Here is a 26,030-nt window from a genome sequence, read left to right as displayed (position 1 = left end):
TCTTTTTGTTTTATGATATCCATTGAAAGATAAATTACAAAATCCAACATGTAATTACGAGTAAAACATAAACATGACGTATTTAAACACAAATAAATCCATAATTCCTATGAATTATAACTTAATTATTATTATTTGATAATGAAATTTCAAGTTAAATTTGTAAAACAATAAAAATATTGAAAATGAGGATGAGAAGTAGTATAGAATGAAGAAATAATGGAAATTAAGCTTTTACATTACAAAAAGTGATGAACGGTAAATCTCAAAATACTTTAAAACAATAATATGCAAATATAAAGTATAGTGTAACATATAACACGTACAATAAAAAAGTGTCTTTCCAAAAGTCGTAGAAATTAAAACACTTTCCCTCAGAAAGCATTATATCTTCCTTTGACTGATTTTTTTAAGAGCCACCAAAGACTAGAAAGGAAAAGAAACACACTTTTCATCTAACAAATAAACATCAATAGATCTCTGGTCTAGGGACAATTTACTTACTATAATTTCAATTCCAAGAGGTTAATTGACTTCTTTCTAATTGTATTAAAAAACTAATTAAAAAAGATGCGGAAAATTAATACTCATCTATACTCATTACAATAGCAATTAGAAATATTTATTTTTTAATTTTAGTTTCATTCTTCTAGTTCTAGAATTAAAAAATATATCTATTATTAAGCAAAAACACCTTAGTTGACTCGAGGTGGAAAACAACCATAAACAAAGAAATGAAATCTCTATAAAAAAAAAAAAAATATTAAAACTTATTTATCCTTTATTAGAAAAAAAACACAATGGAATATCAATGAATTTACATGATAAAGTACAAGGTTGATGACATAATTAAAAACTTGAAAGCATGATTGATAATGAAATGTTACACTCAAACCTATAAAATCAATTGCATAAAGACTTTTACACCTCTAGAAAAAATCAACATAGTTTAGGTTTTGTTATCTTTAGTTCCGAACTTAGATTGGCCAATACAATATTTTCATTTGAAGAACATTTTTTTTTACATGATGAATTATCCAAAAACATCTACATGAATCTCTTACCAAGGTGCATGTTTCCTGAACGGTATTATTAGAAGGTGTGTGAGTTAAAGAAATCATTATATGAATTCAAACCATCTTTGAGAGCATGAATTGGAAGTTTCATAAAATCTATAGTAGCAAGGTGTGTGTATATATATATATAAAAGGAAGACCTTACAACATTACTTTTGGCCATAGAATTTGAAATGAATGAAGACCTACATCATTTAAAATGTTTTCTTAGAATCATAGTTTCTTCATCTTATAAAAAATCTTTCTTTCTCAAAGAAAACATGCCATAAATCTTCTACAAGAGATAATTTTATTTTATTTGTGTTTTAATTGTATACAATTTCTTATTGCTTATCCTTTTCTTACTACGGTTTGATTCCAATCAACTTAATTACAAGCCTAGAACAGAGAAAGGTCTCTCGAGTGTTTGAATGAGAATCGTCACAAATGATAATAAGAAGCACGATTACCATGATTATAATTAACTTGCAAGCTAATTGATCACTTGGAAAAAAATAATTTAATCATTAGTTTCTTTCACGCTAGAGGATCCGATTTATGCGTCATTGGAGATGCCTTTTGATACTCCACTTATGGATCATAGAAGCTTTGATCAACACCTCCCAGCTTGATCGATTTGTGAAGAATTCAGGGATGGATTTTGCAGTAGATGAAACCCGTTTATGATTTAAAAAACTATCACCAGCTGGTTGGAAGTATTTTTTTGTTTAGAAATATATTAAAATAATATTTTTTATTCTTTAAAAGTTATTTTTAAAATTATTAAAACCATTTAAAAATATAAAAAATTAATTTTTAATAAAATAAAAAAAATTAATTTTTTTTTTTTAGAAAAGGAGGTTTGTACCGCGTTTCCGATTAACAGAGGGGAAAAGGCCTTCCCGCTGCCCCCCGCGGTCTTTAAACTTGTAATATCGCTGACATTCTTGTCTTCTGACATCATTTACGCGATCCCAATAGTAAAAGCAGCTCCCATAAAAGTTATCAAGCAGACGGCAAAGACCAGAAGCTAAGCTGGCTTCGAGGATGACATCATCTTCCGTCTTTTTCCGTAAAAACAGTGTTGATTCACAGAGAACGCATCGAAATCCAATCATGCGGTGGACTCGTCCATCTTCACTTTCATGTGGCCTGCCTTATTTTGACCAAATGACTCAGTGATGTTGATGATGACGTGCCACGCACTTGCCGGACTTGAAGATATGATTGACCAGGCGGTGGTGAAGAACCTGATGGCTAGCATGCGAGAAGAGGCAAAATGGATAATGAAAGGTCATCATTAACCTTCTTATTTGTCATCAATGGTTATAAGATCAACCGCATGATATAATACCTGCACCTCCTTCTACAGGTCTGTCTGCATAATTAAGTGATATATAGAAGCCAACAGAAAATCTAACTGGGATATCGAGCGCAATTTAAAATCAAGAAAAACTTGGATGATCGGCTTGTTAAGGATTCAGAATTTCAGATCCATGGATTATGGATATAAATAACATATAATATTTTATGTGGTACGATTGTGCCTCCACCGAGGAACAACAGAGGAGAAAATTACTATAATCAAGTCAATACAAGTATTAAGAACTCTCAACTTTAATTTCAATTATTACATTCCAAGCCTCCTGACACATTATTTTCAACGGAGCTAGATATTTTATATTAAGATTATCTAGAATAAAAAATCATTTATAATTACATGAAAAATAAATTTAAATAATGAAAAATAAGGACTTATATATATAACACAACATAATACGAACGAATACATAACTATATTTATTTTTATATTTTAAAAATATTTTTTAAAAAAATTATAATTACATTTCCAAACATAACTAATCATCACATCATAGTACTGCTAGAGTTTTTATAAGGGCTTTTATTTTTTTTTTAGAGTATTTGAGAAAAGATTTAACTTCCATTGAAAATACTTTTTACTATTAAATAAAAAAAAAGTTTAACAGCGTGCATTCCATGCTTTTGAGGAGAAATTGTATCTGAACACATGATTTAAATTGACCATCGAATCATAGCCCGTCATGATGTGTAGGTGTGATGATTTCTCCTGCAAAACAAATCCCTTGTAAAGTCAGGAATACTCTAATACTTAAATCAAATCAATGCACAAAAAAATAGAGAAAAATTACAGAGAAGAGAAATTAATGTTCCCACGCTCTTTTTTCTTTTTACTATTCAAAGGGATTAAAAGTACACTCCGATCCCTAATTTTTTTATATTTTCATTTTTGATCCATATTTGGAGCATTATGCTATTATGTCTTGAACTTCATTTGTTTTTATGTTTTAGTCCTTGAAATTTAAGAAAAAAAAGAAAGTTGTTGAAAATTTTGAAAGGAGAGAGAATTGTTGATTTGCTAAATTTTAACAACAAAACATATTAATCTTGGTGTTATTGAGTTTCATTCAATAAAAGGAATATCATTAAAGTGCTTTTGAGCTTTTCATCTCATAAAAAAATAGAAGACCAGGGTTAAGATTTTTATTTAATTTTGTGTTTTTTGACTTTTTAAAAGTTTTTTGGGGTGGTAATTGATTTATTGAGTTTTTTAAAATATTTATTAGATGTTTTTAGATGAAAATATATTACAAAAAAGTTTTCTAAGTAAAAAAAAATCTTTCTATGACTTTCCAACCATCTCTTCTTTGGTAGAAAATCATTGAACAACATGTTGTTTGCCACTAGATATGACTCAAAATCTTATATATATATATATATAAAAGAGTAGGCAACATGTCATCCATTCTTACAAGCTCAATTTCTTTATTTTTTTTCTCGTTTGTTTTTCTTTTTAGATTTTGATTTAGTTGTCTTATAAATTAAATATTTAAAATGACATATTTATATTATTATTCAATTTTGTTATAGTTTTAATATTAAGTTTTTATGAGAGCGTTAAAAATTTAATTTTTTAATGGTTATATAACTAATGTGCAAATAAAACTAAAAATTTACTCATAGATATTCAATGATGATGCAATTTGTTTTTATTATCTTTAATATATTCTTGATATGATTTTATCTCGTTAATTTTTTTTGTGTGTGTTCAATCACAGACAAAAGTAACAAAAATGAATTGATTTTAGATTCAATAAGTTCTTTTTAAGATGGAAAACTATTTATTTTATTTTTTATTCAGTTTAATTTGTGATTTTTAAGCTTTAAATGATGTTCGAAACTAGAAAATGATTTAATAAGTTTAAGATTTCATTTGGAGTCGGTTTGATTTATGATTTTTTATACTTTATATATAAACAATTGTTTTTTAATAGTAAAAGATCATAATTACTAATAAGTAATGGCCGTTTCTGAGAGATGAGGCGGAGGCAGGAAGGTCATTAAGAAGTTAAAGCGTAAGCCCAGATAATGGAAATGGCGTGATATTCAATTCAGGTATAATTTCGTTAGTATTAATTCATTTGATGTTAAGGGACTTTTTTTTTTTTGGGTCAAGGCTGAAAGCTCAAAGCTTAGTCATTTCTTACGGGGTATCTATGCTCGCTGGTATGCCTGATGAAGAAATGAATGTATTTTATTTTTAATTTAGTTCTGTGGTCGCTATTTAATTAGTTTACTCGATTGATTCGCTGGAGATTCTATTAAATGAAGGCAAGCATAGTGAAGAATTTGAGCTCTTTTAGTGTTATGGGTTCCTTTGAAGATCTGTGAAAGTAAGCTGGATGATTTGGTTTTCTTGTTTCAGGTTTGGGTTGTCTGTGGGAATACTCTCTGTTCAGGTTAATAGCTTGAAGGATTGAATTTCTGTTCTATAATAGATTTAACCTTATCATCTTTTATCCTTTGTGGGTATTATGGCCAATCATCCATCAGTGTGGCATGGCTGTGTGGGAGTTGAAGGCTTGACTTCCCTCGTTTTTTTGTGATGCCATTTCTTCACCTCAAGACATACTGATTACGAGGCAAGCTGAAACCAAGTTTTCTAATTGAATAGAAACGAAGAATTTATAACCAAATGGTTCAATAACCAGAGACTCGTTCTGGATTGTTCAACCTTGCCATGTAGAACTGACGACGGTGGTATTGAATAATTATCCTACTGCCAACCAGACAAAACAAAGTCATGCATGCATGCATCATCAATGGTCTTAATAATCTGGAGCCTCTCTTAGTTCGTCAAATCCTCCTGTCTGCTTGTAATTACCATAGAAGAATTGATCAATATGTCCATAATATCCTCGACCATTTGCGACTTCCAGATCCATTCACATGGGGTTGCACTGTTAGATATTTCTCGCAGCAAGGCCAATTCAAGGAAGCCTTTAATCTCTGTGCTCAGATGCAGAGACAAGGGTTGTGTCAAGCGCATTTGATGAATCCTCTGCTTAGTGGCGTATGCCAGGACCATTTACAAGATGGTTGGAATATTGATCCACGCTCAAAGTTATAAATTAATATGATTCTCTAGCTGTGTTTATGCTCAAACAGCCCTTGTGGATTTATATATAAAACTGGGTGATATGAGCACTGCACAGAAGGTTTTTGATGAGCTGGCGGAGAAGAATGTAGTCTCATGGAATTCAATTTTATCTGGGCATCTGAAATCTGGGGATTAACTGCTTTGCTTTACCTATATGAGTGTGGGAGTGTTGAAAAGGCATATGAGCTATTTCATGGCCTAAACAAGAAGGTTGCGGTTGCTTATAGTGCAATGATCTCTGGATTTGGCATGAATGGAAAGGTTGCTGATGCCATCAAGTTGTTGGAAATGATGGTGGACACCCAATCTCGTCTGAATTTAGCTACCTTTACAGCGCTATTTACAGGCATGGAACCATGCTGGTCTGGTTGAAGAGGGCTACCGATCTTCAGTTCCATGAAGGACCATGACCTGTACCGTCAATTGATCATTATGCAATCATGGTCACTCTTTTAGGGAGAGCTGGAAGATTACAAGAGGCATGTGAGTTGATAAAGAGTATGCCAATGCAGCCTTATTCCAGGGCTTGGAGGACTTTGCTGCTTGCCTGCAGCGTGCATAACAATGTTGAGTTTGGAGAAATTGCAGCTCAGCGTTGTTTTGATTTGGAGCCTAATGCAACTGCTTATTATTCTCTTCTTGCCAACATTCATTCCTCTGCTGGAAGGTGGGATGATGTCAGGAGATTGAGGAAGTTGTGGAAAGATAAGAAACTGTCCAAGTTATCAGGGTGTAGTTAGATAGAATCAACGTAACCCTTTCATAATTGAAGGATCAGATGCTAGTCCGTGAGACCTCGGAAATCATAGACCCCCCCTGCTCCAAATCTAGTTTTGGGATGGCAAATTCGATTATCATGAATCTGCTTCGAGTTTTAAAATGCCTCAAGGCTTCATCAGGGAGGCCAATTCTGATATTATGAAGGCTAAGATTGACTTGGAAAAGGCAAATTCTGGACCGATATGAAGGATAAAGTTGATTGGGAGAAGATGAATATTTTCCCAGCTTCATTATCCTGAAATTGTGGGCTGGGATGTTCTTATTTTCCAGTGGATCATACTCAGCATGGCAAGGTCATATAATGTCTGTAAACATGTCCATTTTATGGATGGTTCACGAACAGCGGCATTATTATATACCCATGTTTTCTTTATCCCTTGGTTAATTTTCTTTTCTGGTAAAAACTCTGTATACATATGCAGAAGTCGCAGCAAAAATTGTTTAAACATAGATTATAAGATCTCAGAGAGCTTGTAAGCGATTTCTGGTGTGTTACAGTTAGGAAATTAGGGAGTGGTTATTAGTTCTCGTTTTCCCGTTAGGAAAGATTTCATGTCTGTTGCGAATCTTGTTTTTCAGGTGAGAGTAACTATCACGAGGGGCCGGAGACCTCTATCAGCTTTTCTAAGAGAAGTGCGTTATTTTATATTTAGTACTCAAATTGAGAGTTTGATATATAATATATGTGATAAATTTCTAACCTCCATGCGGATCAATTACACTTTTTTCAATATTTTGAATGCCCTTTACCATGTTTTCAGCATCAAAATAACAAAATCTATTCCTTTCTTTTATGAGTTTAATAATAATAAAAAAAACGCAGAGGCAAGCAAGTACAAGTAATATACAAGTTTCCTCCATCGTCACTCAAACACTTCAACTACCTCACCTTTCCAACGTTCCACCTTCCTTTCCCTCACTATCTTCACACAACCTGTACCTCTCCACTCTCATGTAAAAAACCATAACTAAAACTTGTAATTTTATAACTGTTTTAATCGCACGTAATCAATATATATATATAAATACCACGTATATGCCAAAGAGGGATGTCCGGCGTAGAGTTCCGGAGAACAGTGGCCGGAAGATCAGGCCACCACACCCATCTCCATCTCCATCTCCAAGTAGACCGACCCCATCACCATGGCGATCGGTGAAGCACTCCAAGCCTGTAAAGTTTTTGAAGCGATGGTCCTCAGAGCCCATGATGGTGTGGGGAGGCCGTACTGAAGATAGTGTTGATCAGCAGAAACAGAGGAGCAGCATCTTACTGTACGAGAGTGATGGTGGTCGTGGTGGTGTTTTGTTTAGGCCTCATACTTGTACAGATGTTCTTGCTTCTTCTCCTTCTTTGATCGTGCCCACTAATTTCTCTCCTCGCTCCAGTCTTGATCAGGTACCAGATATATTTATTTATTTTCCACTTAATTAGTCCCTTACTAATACATCGTTAAAGTATGGTGAATCAACCCTCAATTTGGACACAATTTTACAGAATTCAAGAATTTCATTCATAAATAGCCTATGCTGTATTGATACAAAACTTGGACTGCAGGGATACAAGAAGGATGCAGAAGTAGCGATTCCTGTAACAGTAGAAGGGAGTCCAGGGCCAGTTAAGGGCCATGGTTAAACTGGGATCTAATGTAGAGGACACAATTAAGCTTGTGGTAGACAAGTACAGTGAAGAAGGGCGAACCCTAAAACTTGATAAGAATGCAGCATCAACATGTGAATTGCATCATTCCTCTTTCAGCCTTCAAAGTAAGTCAAGCTTTGGACTTTTCATCTATTTATTAGCAATTATGATTTTGCATTTTTCTTAGGATTTCAGTGATTAGGTGTTCCTTGTCATTCACCAAGGGATAGTGTTGTTTTGCTGATTTCTTTTTTATTCAGCTAACACGCCTTGATTTTGTTGCTCGATTCGTACAACAATCTTAATATTTACAAGTTGCTTTTTGTTTTTTTAATTTTATAACTTTCTAGGGATGTTGGTAGCAGAAGCTTCTATCTCGGAAGCAGCAGCAGCAATCGTAGAAGTAATGGAGGCTCGGCTTCTTCCATTACAGAGACAGTTTCTGGGAGAGCCAACCCACCACCACCACCAACACCACCAATTCCATGCCCTCCATTCTTATTTCCGGAATTCTTTGCTAGCAAATTTGGCAAAGTTGTGAGAAGGACGCTTCAGCCTTGGAAGGTCTTGGTTTGCTGGAAATGACACCAAGATCCTGTCTTTGTTAGAGTTCAATAGCATCACATTATTTACATGGCTCTAACATAAATCAAGATCCCTTTTTTCATCCTTAATTTTCTTGCAAATTCTTTTTGGATGGAATTGAATATCCATGAATCTGGTTTTCTACTATCCATGTTGAAGCCTAAATTTACTAGAGTTTTAAAACCCGGACCGGCTCGGCAGGTCAATTCGGGACCAGGTCGACCCCGGCCTGAAACCGATCTGGGTGGAGGCAAAAACCCGCTTGGAAATTGGCCCGGAGAAACCCGGTCGACTTGGGACTCGGTCCACCTAGTCAAACCTAGGTGAGACTCCATCAATTTTTTTTTTATATTAACAGTCATTAAACAATGTCGTTTTGGCCTTTTAAAAGGCCAAAACACTGAAGACTGAAGAGTGAAGAAGAACGAAGCAATATCATTTATAATTTACAAGCCTAATTAACTCAACTCTTTGAAACCCAAAAGGTTTGAATCTCCTTCTTTTACTCTCTGTTTTCTATGGCCTCTGGCCTTTTACCCCTCTCCTTATATAGAGCCGCTTCACCCTTTAGTCTAGAGAGGCTTGACAGAAATGGTTTGAATCAAGCGAAAGCAAAGGCATTCATTGGCACTCGAGATGCTAATGATCGAAGGATTAGGAAATGAAGAGGAAGTATTGCAGCTCATCTTGATGGAGACAAGTGTAAATTGCTTCGCGTTTTCTTTTCTTTTTCCTGCCCTAGGAGCACAAAAAGAGGGATTAGTATTATTGACCCAATGATAAACCACTAACACTTGGGGCTCCGCGTAGTGGGAAAGCAACAACCCCATCTTAGTGATGGATTGATTATGGCTTTTAGGTATGTTGCTACTCTTGTAGTGCATTGAAGAAGGAATTAAAGAATAAGAAGACAGAAGAAGAGAGACGTCAAAGAACGATGTTTTTATAGGTTTTTTTTGGGTTGACCCGGGTTAACCACGGTCAACCCATCTGACCCATGACTTGATTACTTGACCGGGTCGGGTTTCAAAACTATAAAATTAACTATTCAAACCCAATCTAAAGCTGAATGTGTATGGATTTTTATACCTAAACCTAATCAAATATCCATGGTCCAAATTTAAATCTAAACCTGAATACTATAATTTAAATAGTTAACCAACATGTAACTTGTTATTATTATGACTTATTCTCAACACTCCATTAAACTTTTTCTTATCCTTTCTTGGAAATCAAATCTTTAACCTCTATCCACGTGAGTAGCACAATAATACCAGTATTAGCTAAATTGATATTATTAGTTTTTATCTTGTGAATTACTAATCAAGAATATGTCGATACCAATCACCTTAGTATCATTATCTTTCATTCTCATGAACAACTAATTAAGTTCAATTCAATATATTTCCTTTTCCACTAATAGCGATACCAATAATTTTGGTATCATTAGCCTTCATTTCTATAGATGATTAATCAACTTCAATTAAATGTATTTTCTTGGCTAAAAAATAAGGGTTTGGGCTAAAAACCAAGTTCTTTTTTATTGATTTTTTTTCAATTCTAATATTAATTGTAACACAAATCAACTACGAGACATTAAAACACATCAACTTAATTATCATAAATCAAACCCTTTCCTTTAGTCTTTTTGGCTGAAACCCTTCTAAAAAGACATGTGTTTCTTTTTATAATTTCTCCAAACAAGTTTTATTTAACCATTTTACATCAAAATAAACATGATCCTTTTTTATACTCATTGGCCTAACCTTCTCATTCAAGATTCCATGGATTGTTTTAAATCTTTCTATAAATTTTAACACTAAACAACAATATTTCATATTGAAACATTAATTCTATGCAAAAATATTACGCTCATCATAATGAGTTCATCAAACCCTAATTTATTCACAACTCGTTTTAATCTTTCAACAAAATCACACCAAACTTATATATAAATGGAGGAAAAGAGGTGAGCTTACTCTTTTAAATATAATCAAGAAGAATTAGGAAGATTTGCTAAAACTTTCCTTTCATTTTTTTTTAATTCATCACTTTTTCTCACTAAGTTCACCATCCCAAAACTTGATTTTTCTCCCCTTTTTAAACCACTTAGATCATGTATTCTCTCTTAGGCTCCGTTTGTTTGCAGGAAAGTGAATTCCTTTTGGAAAGTGAATTCCGGGGAAAGTGAATTCCTGGAAAGTGAATTCCGGGAAAGTATTTTCCGATGTTTGGTAGTGTTATGGAAAATGAACTGGAAAACACTTTCCAGTGTTTGGTTATGTCATGGAAAATGAGCTGGAAAATAACTTATTAATATTTTATTTTTCTCAAGTTTATTAAAATAATGAGGAACAAATTTTACAAATTAAAAAGTTATATGAGAATGAAATTGAAAAAAAAATATATAATTTCATAAATTATCTAAAATAAAACAAATAATAATCAAAATAATAGGGATCAAATCTAAAAAATTAAAAAAATAATAAAAAATAAAGAAATTAAAATAATAATAATCAACATTTCATAAATTATTTCAAATAAAATAAGTAACAATAAAAAAAATGAGGATCAAATTTGATAAATAAAAAATTTCAATAAAAAAATGATAAGGAAAAAGCAAATAGCAATTATAAAAATAAGGACCAAAGTTAATATAAAAATAAAATTTTAAGAGATGAAATTGAAAAATAAATATTCAAAACAAAATATATGTAGCAATCAAAAGTTTGAGGATCAAATTTGATATAATCAGCAAATAATGATATTTCTAAATTTTTCACAACTTCCGGAAAGTGTTTTCCCCTCAAATTTTTCAGGAAAACACTTTCCAGAAAACCAAGCCAAATTTTCCTTTTACTGGAAAGTGTTTTCCATTGACCAACTTTCCTACTGGCAAACAAACACAAGAAAGTTTGGAAAGTGATTTTCCGGAAACCACTTTCTGGAAAACAAACACAAGAAAGTTTGGAAAGTGATTTCCCGGAAACCACTTTCCGGAAAACAAACACAGCTAAAAGGAAAACACTTTCCTGAAAACCAAGTCAAATTTTTTTTGACTAAAATTGACTGGAAAGTGTTTTCCGTTGACCGGAAAGTATTTTCCGTTGACTAGAAAGTGTTTTCCGTTGACCGGAAAGTGTTTTCCGTTGACCAGAAAGTGTTTTCCGCTGACCAACTTTCCTAATGACAAACAAACACAGGAAAGTTTGGAAAATGGTTTCCCGGAAACTACTTTCCGGGAAACAAACAAGGCCTTAAAATCAACTCAACACTCCCTAAACTAACAATTTTCATGTGTTTCTCTCTTATATTTTTTTTAAGAAAAGATGAAGAAATAAAGCTACGATGGCTTTAGGAAAATTCAACCAAGACAACCCATTTTAAATAGAATTTTACCTTCTCCCTGCCCTTATAATGTCCCCTTCTTAATTTTGATTTATTGTACCGATTTATCATTACCTTTTTATTTTTGAAACCTTCTGGAGTTTCAATTGTCCTCAAATTTTAACCTATAATAAATAATATGTCAAAAATATTTAGTAAAGTTTCAATTCAATCTAATAGTCAAATTAAAAAGTATGTCTAAAATTATAAAAATCTAAATTTTACATATCATATAATTTATATAAATTGTTGTGAGTCTTAAATTAATTTGTTGGAAATTCTTATTCATGATATTTAAAAATGTATTTATACTATTAACATATTTTTCTATTATGTTTGAAATTAACTTAAAAAATCATACTCATGTTATAGTGTGAGTGATAAAACTAGTAATCTATTAATTAAACCAGTCAATTATACAAGAACAAAAAAAATTTAAGAAACTAATTGAGATTTACAAGTAAATCTGTTGTTTGTTCATTCCATCTCACTATGGAATTTAATTTGGCGCATGGAAAGTTTAAGATTAATCCAGAAAGAATATAGCTATTAAAATACAAAAAGAGAACAAATTCACCTCTCGTTGGGAAAAAAAAATTTTATCTAACAAAAAGAAAGAAAACAAAACAGAACACCTTATCCTCTGTGGAAACTTTAAAGTCTGAGCTCATGTACATGCGACGTGGACAGCATGGGGTTTTAGGTAATTATCTTAACTCATAACTTTGAATCCTTAACTATCTAAATCAAAGGAAAACCGAACAAGAAAAGAATTGTGGCATTTCGGACAGAAGGAAAACCAAAGCCCCCGTGCGTGCCAGAGTGATTAACAAGCACCCATCTCTACCTCTTTCTTGAGCCAACGAAGCAGAGTACTTGAGGGAGGAGAGAGAGTAAAACATTAGAGCAGGGAGGGTAAGGAAGGAGCATGGGAGATCTTTTTGTTTGGCTGATAGCCTTCTTCATTCTTATTGCCCTTCTTGTTATCGTCATCTTCCAGGTCATTCTTCGAACCCCTTCACTTGTTAATAAATTTGGTGATTTTTTTTTAATGTTAGTTGTTTCTAAATTGAGAAAATTAGACTTTTGTTTTCTTTGATTTTGAGTGCTTATTGGGTACTAGTAATGTTGAATTTCGACTGGGATTTTAATTGCTATTTTACAGGGTAGCTGCATAGCTAAATTTGTCAGCTTGTCGTCCACTTCATTCTGATGGGTTGTTTGCTTGTTTGTCTGTTTGGTTTTGATCAATTCACTTTCCAACTTGATTAGGTCTGGTATTTATTGTTTTCTGTGGATAATAAAAATAGTGAAGACTGATTTTAATAAATAACAAAAAAGGCTCTGCTTTTTAGTGGAGTAATTGTAAAAAGTAAGGTGATTTTAGACGATGATTGATTGCTACACAAATTCGAAGAAAAATGCGTGGGAATTGCTCCATGTATGGATTAGTCCGGCATTTGTTCGCTTGTGTAAATTGAGGTGTATGATGTTGGCAAATGGATTTTGACATTTTGAAGAATTTTGCTGCAGCTTATGGCCTTAGCAGATCTGGAGTTTGATTACATCAATCCTTATGATTCCTCATCTCGGATAAATAAAGTGATTTTGCCAGAGTATATAACAGAAGGGGTTTTGAGCTTATTTTTTCTCATTACAGGGCACTGGTGTATGTCACTTTTGTGTATTCCATACCTTTATTACAATGTGAGGCTGTAAGTTTTATCTTCTTCTTTGTTGTGCAGAATTATACTTTGCCCACATCTGAAAATTGTTGTTTATCTGTCTATGGGAGAAAGGTAGAGATGTAGCTTTTAAGAGGAAGGGAGCTCCACTGTATTAAGACCATACATTTATTGTTTACCAGTGAAAAGGGTATCATTTCATCAATGCAGTGTGAATAGGATATTTTCAACGAATTGCTGCTCAATCCATGCTATTATGATTGGTTGAGTTGATTATTTGGTGGATTGTTAGAGAGAAGCACGAGATTTACTTCAGAATATCCAAACAAAGTAGTTGGATACCTATAGGTTTAGAAGGCTTCAATGCTTTAGAATTACAGCCTAGATTTCTGCTTAGACTTGAGGTTCCATGTTTGGAGTCATGAACTCATATTAAAGCAACATATTTGTATCCTGATGAAGCTGAGGGTATCACGAGCTTCACACAGTTTTTGAGTCATGCTCTATGTTTATTTCACGTTTGTCTGTCTATCTATACAGTCACATGTATAATCCAGCCATGTCCGTATTAGAGATAGACTTGTCCAAAATTCTGCCAGTACTCACAATGGATGCAGTAATGCTTGTTTTTTCTCTCATCTTAACCTTGAACAGTTATAAGAAGTAAAATCATAATGATGTTATCATAAATTTTATAATTCGTTGAGCTGACATGCCTGTATTACACTCTTTGTTGCCATTGTGAGGTTCTCAAGCTATGGTTTTTGAGTTTTGGGGTTGGCGGGTCAGGATCTTCCCTGATCTTCCAGCCAAGTTGAATTGATTTCTTATATAGTTAGGGTTAACACACTCTTGCTTATCTCGCTGATAGAAGCAACCTCATGCATTACATAAAGGTATCCTTATGCACATCATTTCATTTTGCTGTAGAGATCACATCTTAGAAATATGCTAAGCTTGTACTTTGCTGGCTACATGTGATAGAACATGATATGATTTGCTTCTTCTAACTTTTTCATTCTTTTGATTAGTTACACACAAAGACAGCATTTGGTAGATGTGACTGAGATATTCAACATGCTCAACTGGGAAAAGAAACAACGACTTTTCAAACTAGGCTACCTCATTGTTCTCCTGTTTCTTTCGATTTTCTGGTGGGTGAAATTGCTATATTGCTTCTACCTTTAAGTTTATTGTAATCGTTAGTGAAACAACTAAAGCAAGATTTTTTTACTCTTTGTTTACAGGATGATTTTGACCGCCTTGGAAGACAGTGATTATGATTAGTTGGGATAATTACCTGCTTCAGTGAGACATTGGAGATACTGGATACAATAAACTGCTCCCTTGTGCAACATAAAGGGCGTGTTGTAACTGATATAGTTCCAGTTCCATGATTGTAAGATTGTTTAGAATGCTGTTGATGTATTGAATAACATTTCAGGTTCCACTTCTTTTGGCCAAGTCATGTGAGTCTGTGGCTCTCTGCTGGTTTCTTATTTTTATTTAACTTTTTTTTGTTTGAATATTTTCCTCGGAGACAAGATGAAGTTCAATTCAGTTCTTGGAACATATCTTGAAAATAAAACAGTTGTAAGAAAACCCTCTCAATGAATTGATGTGGTTTTAAGTGGCCTTCTTCAAGATGTTGGAAGCAACTCGAGTTCAGCGAATTTGATTTGTTTAGCTTTTGCCTTGTTTAGTGGGGGTAACGTCGATCACTGAATTGGTCGCAACAGTGCTCTATAAGTGCTCCAGTGACCCCTGAAGAAGTCAAAATCACTATATTCTCCCTGAATGGCAGCAAGGCTGCTGGGCCAGATGGATGTTCAGCCGATTTCTTCAAAAAAGCTTGGAGTACTGTGGGACATGATGTTATTTGATGTGGTTCTGAGTTTCGTTTCCAGTAGGAACCCTTTGAAAGCAATCACTTCCGTCGCAAGTACCTTGCTTCCAAAATTGCAAAGTGTAAACAGGGCAGCTGACTTTGGACCTATTTCTTGTTGCTCCACAATCTGTAAATGCATTTCAAAGATTCTTGCTAATAGGTTAAGGGTATGCTTGCCTTCTCTAATTAGCTTGAATCCAACCGCATTTATTCAAGTTTGGAAAATTGGAGGCCATATTTTAATTGGCTCAAGAAATTATAAAGGGCAAGGAATATTTGGAGTTTCTCAAGGTTGTGCTCTGAAGGTGGACATTATGAAAGCCTTTGATTCGGTTCATTGGGGCTTTCTCTTAACGTTATGAGGGCAAATGATTTTCCATTAATGGCGGTCTCTGGTTATTTTGATGGAAGAAGGGGGCTTAGGCAGGTGGACATCTCTTCCCTGAACTATTGGTTATTGCAATGGAGATCCTATCTTGCATTTTTAATGATACAGGGATATACGAGTCAATCTAGAAAAATTTAAAAAAACATAAAATTTTAATATTTTATATGAAAAAATTAAAAAACAATTTATATAAATATAGACTATATATGTTTTAAATAATGAAGTTTAAAATAATATATCAAACAGTTTCTTTATCCTACATTGATAAGATATGATGTTATTCTTTATAGTTAAAGTATTTAAACAAAAACAAATATCCCACATTAAAAAAACATAATATTTTTCTTGTGAACATGATGTATATATATACTAAAAGGCTTTAAATCCTATATTAAAAAAATAACTTTTTTTTCTTGAGAACATAGAATATACATACTAAAGGGTTTTAAATTTCATATTGAAAAAATAAAATATTTTTTAGTATTTATATAGTGAACTTTAAAAAAGATTAATAATTAACTAAAAAAATATGAAAAAAGAGGGTCTAGGAGAAAAACTACATTTGAAAAAAAAAAAAGGTCTTGTCTAAGTTCACCTAAGTTATGGGTTGAACATGTTTTTATATTGACTAGTCTTTTGTTTTGCCCGAACTGGTCCAGCCATCAGGTCGAATAGGTTCCAGGCCGACCCGCTGGGTTGGTCTAGGTTTAATAAATATGCTAAAATCCACAAATAGCCCTTTGTCCAAGCAACCCTTTTCCAAACATCCAAACCCCTAATACCCTCCCCCCCCTCTAGACAAAACACATGCACCCTCTTATGTCCTAACATTATACCTACAACATCATTCCTCCTTTAGCTTTTTAAGCCATGAAATCTGCTGCAATTCTATATGTGTATACATTACTGTTCATATATATAAAAAGTTAATACGATAAATATATACAATCTATGAAGTTGTCTAATGAGATTGAGTTTTAAATGAGATCATTTATGACCCTCTAATCTTTTTGAGGAACTTACTTAGTGAAAGTAATATTCACATGATACTATTTTTATATGTAGTACAATTTATAGGTGAAATAATGATAATTGAAAAAATCATAATGAACAAAATAGAGCCTAACAAAGTAATCCAAGAAAGGAAATCAACATTGATTTTATCTTGCATAGTTTAATTATTTTTATTTATTAAGCTGCTATATTACAAGTTTTTATTTTTTTTCTTATCGCGGAGCTGGATATTATTTTTTTACAAGTTATACATATCTTCTACGCCTTTTACTCAAGATTTAATTGTGTCAACCAATGTTGTCTTGGCAAATACTACCTCGTTAGTAAGGATTCCACCATTATCTTATGTGGTGTATGGTGAGAAACTAAAAAAAATTAATTGATTGAATTTTAAAAGGTGACGACAAAAGATTCTATCATATCTTACCACCTTGAACTTGACAACTTTCTTGATCGAGAAAGTATAAAAATCATCAAAAAACAAAACCGACCCTAGTAGTTTGGCAACTATGGATACATGAAATCATATTAAGTTCTTGTGTAAGAACTATATCTTGAATGGGTTGGAAAATACATTATATGATGTGTATAGTTTAATAAAAAATGCAAAAGCATTATGAAAAGCTTTAGAAAAATAGTATAAAGTTGAAGTTATCGATATAGAAAAATTAATAGTTGGTAAATTTCTAGTTTTCATGATGGTTTATTCAATGATTATAATGAAACAAGTTCAAGAGTTTCAACTCATCTTTATCCGAAAGGAAGATCCACTTCTTTCCATATATATATACATACACATATACATGGGAACATGTGGATCTTCCTTTCGGAAACCATTGGGCCATAAGTGAGTCTTCAAAAGAAAAATAAAAATTAATGGCACTATTAATAAATATAAATCTAGACTTGTTGTTACATATACAAGAAAGTGTGGACTATTTTGACACATATTTACTTATATCAAAAACAACTTTCATATGAACATTAATAGTCATTGCATCTATTAATAAGCTTGAAATACATTAAATGGATATAAAAACAAATTTATTTATTGGTGACTTTGATAAGAAGGTTTACATGAAACAACTTGAGAGGTTGGTTGCCAATGAATAAGAAAATAAAGTTTGTATTAAATATTATTTAAAAATCAAAAGTGGTTGCACGTGTTAGTGAGTGGGAGACATATGCGCTCTTCAAGCAGCGTGTAAGGCTTATTCTAGTGGCCAAACGTTGTCTTCTAAGACAGCTCTGGAAACAACCCAACATCCTCTTCCTAGTGTTCGGGTGCATGTATACGGTGATGCAATGGCTAGGCTTTGATGAATTTTTTTTCTTCTCCTCCCTCTTTTCTCACTCCTCTCCTCGAGGTTCATATTTTTCGTTCAAAAATCAAATGTATCTTGTTAATTTATATTTTTTTATTGTTATTTGTTTGTTTTTAATGCTTTTTGAAATTGATTTTGGTTTTCAATTTCATCACTCAAAATTTGATTTTATTTAATTTTTTCTATCAATTTTGATCTTCATTATTTTAATTGTTTTTTTTTATTATTATTTTCTTGATTTATTTTATTTTTCAACTTTATCCTTTATTTTTATTTAATTTTTATACTGAATTTAATCTTTATTATTTTGATTGTTATTTTTTTTAATCCTTTCCATGATTGATTTTTAAGAAAAATTTTTATGCCTTGATATCTAGATGATTGAAAATTTTGCTTTGTAATTTTTTTTGTCTTTGCTTTTTATAGGATAATCTCAGTCTCATAACTTGGGTCATGAGTTTTGAAGATTAGTTTGATTTGATTTCAATCTTTTTTAGGTTTTTTTTAATTGATTAGATTATTTTGAGTTTCGTGATTTCCCTTTCTATAAGGCTATCTCAATCTCATATCTTAGGTCATAATTTAATAAAATTAACCCCGATTGACTTGAAGATTGATTTTTTTTAAAAAATTTATCTTTCAATTTATTTAGTTGACTTTTATTATTTTATTTATTTTTTTATGAAATTAGTCTAGTCTCAATACTGAGCTGTGAATTTGACATGTTGACTTGAGTTAAGTTTTTTTTATTCTTTTTAAATTTGATTTTTTTCACTAAGTCATTTAGCAATTGATTTGCTGGTAATTGAGATTTGAATTTAAAAAAAATTCCTTCTTAACAAAATTATCTCATTTTTATTTAATTTTTGCTTTATTATCAAATAAGATCATTAAAATATTTTAAAAATATTTAGAAGATGTTTTTTTTATAGTATTGACAAGTGTTTATTTTTCTCAATTAATTATTTTTTTATATAATTATATTATTAAATTAATCAATTTTCTTGAATTCGTTCATATCAATAACAAAATCCTTATTTTTTTTCCTTTTAAAAACACTATGATCATGTAAATAGTTTTATTTTATATTAGAAAAAGTTTAACCGCATCAAAGGACACCTATGTGTAACCCCACTAGTTGGATACAAATTAGAGCAAAGCCCACGGATCTACTGCCTATTGTAAGACTGCTAGCCGGACCTCTCCTCGAAACACAGAGAGCAGCAGTCTTGGGGGCAACGTCATCTAAATCCGATCAAAGTCACTCTCTTTCTTGACGACGGCAGCAGCCTCTGAATATCCGACTCCGTCAGAAAGGTCCTCTCTCTCCCTTTCTTTGGTTATTGCTATTGTAATTGATTACACTTTTCTTTTGTAAAAAAAAAAATAGAAAAAAAAAAAGCTAAACAAAGTCTAACATGGTGGCTTTCTGATGTAATTGAATGTGAAATCTCTGTTATTCAATTATGTTTTCTCTGGTGGTGAAGCAATTATTTGGAAATCGGTGTTTTGGTCCATGGGTTTCCGTAGAAACCAAAAATAAGATTCTTTTTGTTGTTTTGGCTCATTTATCTCGGTCTGATGTTTTTGCATTTGTTTATGGTATTATATCAGTCCCAGAAAATGTGCTAGCTTTCAGATCCCTGTAACTTTTCTTGCAGTTCAGACTCCAGACTCCTACAAGATGGTTAATGCCACTAAAGGGCTGTTCATATCCTGGTAAATATCTCATTAGCTTAAAACCTTTCAGCCCAGGAAATTGAGGAATTGTTTACTGGTGAATACATCTCTAGCCATTCACTCTTGGGCTGGTATGTGATTGTCATCATATTTATAATTTGAAGTCATTCGTAGGTTGTAATGGAATGGCCAAGCAGGTGTATTGCATTTAGATGTGCATATATTTCATGCTCGTGGTGGAGGCTTTTGTTTAGTTTCACCTTGCCTTGCTCTTAACTTTGTTACTGAAGGACTCTTGTCATGTTTATATTGTAGTGACATACCTATGGCACAATTCATCATCAATTTGAATGCTTCGCTACCAGCATCACAGAAGTTCATCATTCATGTTTTGGACAGCACTCACATGTTTGTCCAACCCCATGTGTCTGATATGATACGAAGTGCAATTTCAGACTTCAGAGAGCAGAATTCCTACGAGAAGCCCTCTTAATTTGCCCCTCAGTTCCCTCGTTTATGGTATTTTTATTATAAACACTCGATTAGACCATCATACACATACTTCAGCTCATCAATATTTCTGCTTGCGTTTCTGTCATTCAATGCAAATCAAAGCTTTCTTGTTAATGGAATGGAACAAAATATCCTCGGGCTATATCAGATTTAAGTTGGAGTCTACTTAGAAGGGTATGCAGTTTAAACCTGTTTTCCTGTATAGCTCCTGAACTAGCTGGCTGAGCTTGGAAGATGTAGATGGACATGATACTATATATCTATTTTACTGCACCGATTATTTCTTTTTTTAATTTTTGTCATGCCATAAAATGCTTCTATCTAATATCAATAACTAATTCAATTCCATTAAGTTTCGTAGGATACTTGTAATCAGCAACCCATTTTCGGCCCTTTCTCATTCCTTTATTAATTAATGATTTGTGATGTTTTCATACCGATATTTATTTTCTAATTTGATTTTAAATGAGTCGTAGAAATAATTTAACTCGTGGCCATCATTTGAAAGCAAACTGTGTCTAAGAAGGTTTTTTTTTTTTTTTTCACAGGGTGAATTGTTGGGCTATATACAATGGAGGGTAACCCTCCCCCCATTACATTATAATTATTAATAAAAAAAATATTTGAGATAAAATACCGTGAATTGCATGGTAGAACATGATGCATTTTTTGCATGTGAAAGTTCATTTTAATTCTTGAAATTTTTAAATTGTATATACATGTTCCATGTAGTTTTGGGTATTTATATTTTGGTCCTCAATTTTTATTTATATGATCTTTCAATTCATAAGTTCTAAGATAAAAGAGAAAAAATCACCGAAAAGAAAGTGAAAAGAGAAAGAATTTGTTCGACTATATTTTGATCACAAAAGGAACAATTTTGATGTTAATGAGTTTATATTAGAGACTTAGTTCACTGAAGATGATTTTTCCATGTAATTAAATATTGGAAAGTGAAGAAAATGGTTTTTTAAAAAAGTGTTTTTCTGAAAATAAATAGAGTTGATGTCTAAGAAAGGGTTTTCTGTTTTTTCATTGGATGATTTGATGGGCTATTAGATAGAGGGTAACCCTCCCAAAATGCATTATAATTATTAAAAAAAATAGATTTGAGACAAAATACCTCGTGAATTTCTTGGTAGAACACGATGTATTTCTTACATGTGAAAATTCATTTTAATCCTTGAGATTTTTAACTTTTACATATTTGGTCCACATAGTTTTGGGTATGTATGTTTCAGCCCTTAATCTTTAATTTTATCACATTTTAGTTTTTGAGTTATAAGAGAAGAGAAAGAAAGTAAGCAAAAAAGAAAAAGAAAAGAGAGAATTTGATCGATCATATTTTGACCATAAAAATGACAATTCTAGTGTTAATGGGTTTGTATTAGAATAAGGAATTTTTTTTATGTAATCAAATATTGAAAAGTGCATAAAATGGTTTCTAGAAAAGTATTTTTTCTAGAAACAAATGGAGCTAATGTCTAAAAAGGTTTTTTTTTTTTTTTTTTTTTTTAATAATGAAGGGATTTGTTAAGCTATATAATGGAGGGTAACCCTCCCATATTAAATTATAATTATTAACAAAAACATATTTGAGACAAAATGCCATGAGTTGCATGGTAGAACACAATGTTTTTTTTTTCCATGTGAAAGTTCATTTTAATCTTCAAAATTTTAAACTTTTACATATTTGATCTTTATAGTTTTGGGTATTCATGTTGTGATCCTTTTATTTTTATCACATTTTAAATTTTAAGTTCAAAGAAATGAGAGAGAAAGTAACTGAAAAAGAAATAAAAAAGAAAAAAAATTCAACCAATCATATTTCAGCCACAAAAAAATAATCTTTCTATTAATGGGTTTGTATTAGAAAATAGAGTTCGCTAGAGATAATTTTGCTTTGTAAACAAACTTTGAAAAGTAGAGAAAGTGGTTTACGGTGAAGTGTTTTTAGAAATAAATGAGGTTGATGTCTAACAAGGTTTTTTTTATTTTCAATAAGGTGATTTGTTGGGCTTTACAATAGTGGGTGACCCTCCTAGAATTATTAACAAAAATAGATTTGAGACAAAATACTGTACAGTGCATGGTAGAATATGATACATGTTTTGCACATGAAAGTTTATTTTAACCCCTGAAATTTTCAACTTTTACATATGTGGTCTATATAATTTTGGTTTCAGTTCTTAATTTTTATGTATATCATATTTTAGTTCCTGAATTTTAAAAGATAAGAGAGAAAATCACTAATAAAAAAAAAAAAAAAAAAATTCGACTAACCATAAATTCAGTCACAAAAAATATATCTTAGTGTTAATTTGTATTAGAAAGTAGAGTTCATTGAAGATGGTTTTACCATGTAACCATGTTGAAAAAAGTAAATCAAGAATTATAAGGTTTTTATGGATTTTATTTTATTTTTAGTTTTATAGGGAGTTGAAAAATAAGATTGTTGAAGTTTATGTTTTTGGGTTGTTTTCAATTCAAGAAAAAGTTGAAAAAAAAGTTATGAGCTAAAAACTTGTCTCCTCTTTTTCATAATCAAAGGTGGCCAAAAATTGTTGCAACAAATAATGCACCGTTCGCTGCCAATTATTTTATTATACTGGAAGAAAAAAATGTCAAGCATTGGCCTTTTTTAAGCCCATGCTCCTCTAGGCCTTCCGTTTTGAAAGCCAGGCACACAAGCTTAGTCTTCTAGGCTTGGAAACACTTTTTTTTTTAATTTAAAATAAGTTTTTTAAAAATTAATAATTACAGTGTTATCTAAAGAAATCATCTGATTATGTCAAATTAAAAAAAAAAAAAGATTTGAGTTTTTCATGATTATATTTTTCAATAACTTTGTTAATAATTATATATAAAAAATTACCCTTAACATCTTATAGTTTAATCAAAATTATATTTATATGCTGAGTTTTTAAAAAATACAATTTATATCATGAATTATTACAAATTTTCAAATTATATAAAAAACTAAACTACCCTTATATATAATATATCATAAATTCAAACAAAAGATAAATAAAAAGGAAGAACCCTAATCTTTTAATCTTTGATTCTCCATGTAATCCACCTTCTATCTAGTACTTTTAGAGAAATTCATAAAATCTCACAATACTCGATCGAGATCGAAGCACTACCACCTATCTGATGATGATGATTACTACAACAGTGATGATGCTGGAGTATCTAATAAGTAGAATGCCAAGGCTGAGAAGAAAAAAGTGAAGCAAAATAAGCCTAAGAAACCTAAGGTGACTGCTGTTGAAGTTGCCGCAAGAGGTTTTGTTGTTGTTAGATGTAGAATTGTTTAGTTTTGAGGGATATTATGGCCATGTCAGATTGGGGTTTCAATGAATAATAATGGTAATAATCCTGAAAGAAGTATTGGGTACCCACGTTCGTGATATTTATGTAGTTAGTTGTGCATTTGGTATAGTTTGCACTTCATAGAATATCATGAGGATTCAATATGATAGAAAGGATGCCAGCAAGTTCGTCATTCCCTTTGTAAAGTTTGTCAATTTATTACGTTTTGCTCATAAAAGAACGTCAAAATTCATGTAGAGAACAACATTTTGCACGAGAAAAAAGCCAAGCCTAACAATTTGTCTTTAATGAAACTAATGAGTTGGTTGCTTAATGGTATGTTAAAGAATCATCTTAAATCAATAATTTAAGTTATTAGATAAAGTTTCAAGATATAATTTATATTATTTTTTAACACACCACTTCAAGTGAAAATTCTTTGAACTTGAAACTTGTACAAATCCATACTACCTTGTGCTTAATGTTTATCACATAAATGAGAATGATAAGATTCGAACTCGTGACCGCTTAGTTATTAAAACTCTGATTCCATGTCAAAGAACCATCTTAACTTAATAGTTTAAGCTGTTATGTGAGATTCCTGTTAAAAAATTTCAGAAATCAAACACACACAATTTACGCTGTTCGGCAACTTGTCTACTCAATGGAGTTATTGGTTTGTATTAATCAAGATTAGAAACAATACAAACAACAAAACAAGGAAGATGAGAAAATTCTTCTATACTCAACTCAACTCTTTCTAGCTCTCTCTCTGTTTTTTTTTTTATTTTCTTGTGTCACTCAGCTCTCATTAGCACCCTTTATTTATAGTTAATATGGGAGACAATCCTTTCTATTTTAGTCAATTATAGCAGCCACTCCTGCCATCGTATTTAATATTCGTCAACCACTCTTGACCTTCACTATGCAACCATATTTGACATGGCATTCAACAGCCAGTTTGTGTCAATACATAACAATTTCAAAATATAATTTATATTATTTTTTAATATAATATTTGTATAAAAGAATTACTTGGAGCTCAAGACAAAAGTGAGATCTTGAAAGTGCACCTATGAAATAAGAACTAAAATGGGTGAAAAAGTTTTAACACTAAATTAAAACACAAGTTTTTTAAATTTGAGCTCAATGGTATATAAATGAGTGAGCTTGTGGGTTTATTGTTGGAGATGGTGGCTGGCGAGGGATCAGAGGGAAGGGAAGGTGGTGACTAGGCTTGGTGTTTAGAAAAAAAAGGATTAGGTGGAAAAAGGATATGTTTATTCAATACAAATTTGTAATATTTAAGTCTTTTTATTTAATGAAAAAATCATAATATTTAATATAAATTTTTTTAGTCATTGAATAATAAATATGAACAAACTTGTAAATAACCAAATAATTTGTGTTGATTTTTTTTTAGTGCACTAGATGTAGAATGTAGACTGCACCAAAATTTAAAATGTAAACAGTAATTTTTCAAAACTTGAACAAATAAATGTAATTTGATTAAATAATAGGATGGTAGCAATAATTTTACCTAATTATATATGAGCGTAATATGTAATAAGTTGCAGAAAAATTATATGTCAATATTCAATGAGAATAAAATAAATTTTTTTTGTTATTGTTAATTTTTTATATAATGTTCACAAATTAATTATTCTTTTATCTTTTTTTCATACAACTTCATGAACATTAAGAAGGCATGATTTTTTTCTGTTTTAAAACTTGCTTTCTAGATTATAATAAGTTTTCATTTTAAAAAAATATACTACTAATAGAAAAGACATTAAAAATATATATAATAAGGAAATGAGATTTTTCATCAAAAAATAATTTTTTAACTTCTTAATTTAAACTATTGAAATTCTTGCTAATATTTATTTTGATGACATTGGATTTCTATTAAAAATGATATTGTTAATATAAAAAGCTATTTTCATTAAAAAAAAAGCATAAATAAAAAAATAAAGACTTTGACTTAAAAAGGACATTTTCTACTCTAGATTTTAAATCCTTAAAACTCTTATAATTATTTATTTTAATTATCATAAACTTAATAAAGATTAGCATTGTAATTTACTCTCCAACATTACAGGGCCATAAATGTATTTTTAAATTTTATTTAATAAAATTGATTTTAGAGTGTCGAGATTATTAAAAAAATAACACATAAAAAATTAAATTAATATATTTTCAAATGCAAAATCATTTAAAAAACTGACTTTCCACCGCATTTACAAAGATATGGACATTTGCTTAAGCCGAACCTCAAAAGATACGGCCAACATTC

At 31.4% G+C, this 26,030-nt stretch overlaps 3 protein-coding genes and 1 pseudogene across 6 annotated transcripts; all 4 read left to right on the top strand.

Moving 5' to 3' along the window:
* The first annotated feature begins 2,245 nt into the window (after positions 1–2,245).
* LOC118036083 (pentatricopeptide repeat-containing protein At4g22760-like) lies at positions 2,246–6,775 on the top strand (annotated as a pseudogene).
* Positions 6,776–6,871: 96 nt separating this feature from the next.
* LOC118036082 (uncharacterized) lies at positions 6,872–8,447 on the top strand. The gene is made up of 3 exons (XM_073410154.1): positions 6,872–7,711; positions 7,871–8,079; positions 8,320–8,447. The coding sequence occupies exons 1-2, from the start codon at positions 7,352–7,354 to the stop codon at positions 7,946–7,948; spliced, it is 438 nt and encodes a 145-aa protein (XP_073266255.1). The 5' UTR covers positions 6,872–7,351; the 3' UTR covers positions 7,949–8,079; positions 8,320–8,447.
* Positions 8,448–12,669: 4,222 nt separating this feature from the next.
* On the top strand, positions 12,670–15,255 carry LOC118036058 (protein cornichon homolog 4). The gene is made up of 4 exons (XM_035041754.2): positions 12,670–12,926; positions 13,460–13,641; positions 14,643–14,765; positions 14,859–15,255. The coding sequence occupies exons 1-4, from the start codon at positions 12,855–12,857 to the stop codon at positions 14,896–14,898; spliced, it is 417 nt and encodes a 138-aa protein (XP_034897645.1). The 5' UTR covers positions 12,670–12,854; the 3' UTR covers positions 14,899–15,255.
* A 4,115-nt stretch (positions 15,256–19,370) lies between these two features.
* Positions 19,371–21,146, top strand: LOC118036057 (general transcription and DNA repair factor IIH subunit TFB5). 4 transcript variants are annotated; one of them, XM_073410781.1, is made up of 4 exons: positions 19,371–19,543; positions 19,888–19,945; positions 20,222–20,425; positions 20,968–21,146. In XM_073410781.1, exons 2-3 carry the CDS (start codon positions 19,911–19,913, stop codon positions 20,397–20,399), a joined length of 213 nt encoding a protein of 70 aa, XP_073266882.1. In that variant the 5' UTR covers positions 19,371–19,543; positions 19,888–19,910; the 3' UTR covers positions 20,400–20,425; positions 20,968–21,146. The 4 variants fall into 4 exon arrangements, with proteins under 4 accessions (XP_073266882.1, XP_034897644.1, XP_034897641.1 ...); XM_035041753.2 differs by lacking the exon at positions 20,968–21,146 and having other exon boundaries at positions 19,373–19,543; positions 19,893–19,945; positions 20,222–20,712; XM_035041750.2 differs by lacking the exon at positions 20,968–21,146 and having other exon boundaries at positions 19,375–19,543; positions 19,841–19,945; positions 20,222–20,712.
* The last annotated feature ends 4,884 nt before the right edge of the window (positions 21,147–26,030 follow it).

The sequence above is a fragment of the Populus alba genome, chromosome 1 (genome assembly GCF_005239225.2).
Source record: "Populus alba chromosome 1, ASM523922v2, whole genome shotgun sequence".
Classification (NCBI taxonomy): Eukaryota; Viridiplantae; Streptophyta; class Magnoliopsida; order Malpighiales; family Salicaceae; genus Populus; species Populus alba.
Note: the sequence above shows the minus strand (reverse complement) of the source record. Positions and strands in the feature narration are given on the sequence as shown.

Excerpts from the sequence above, each read along its gene's own strand:
- LOC118036082 (XM_073410154.1), top strand. The coding sequence starts at position 7,352 with ATGCCAAAGAGGGATGTCCGGCGTAGAGTTCCGGAGAACAGTGGCCGG. Across the intron at positions 7,712-7,870 it reads CTCGCTCCAGTCTTGATCAG|GGATACAAGAAGGATGCAGA; the intron begins GTACCAGATATA and ends CTTGGACTGCAG.
- LOC118036058 (XM_035041754.2), top strand. The coding sequence starts at position 12,855 with ATGGGAGATCTTTTTGTTTGGCTGATAGCCTTCTTCATTCTTATTGCC. Across the intron at positions 13,642-14,642 it reads CTTTATTACAATGTGAGGCT|TTACACACAAAGACAGCATT; the intron begins GTAAGTTTTATC and ends TCTTTTGATTAG. Across the intron at positions 14,766-14,858 it reads CTGTTTCTTTCGATTTTCTG|GATGATTTTGACCGCCTTGG; the intron begins GTGGGTGAAATT and ends CTTTGTTTACAG.
- LOC118036057 (XM_073410781.1), top strand. The coding sequence starts at position 19,911 with ATGGTTAATGCCACTAAAGGGCTGTTCATATCCTG. Across the intron at positions 19,946-20,221 it reads AAAGGGCTGTTCATATCCTG|TGACATACCTATGGCACAAT; the intron begins GTAAATATCTCA and ends TTTATATTGTAG.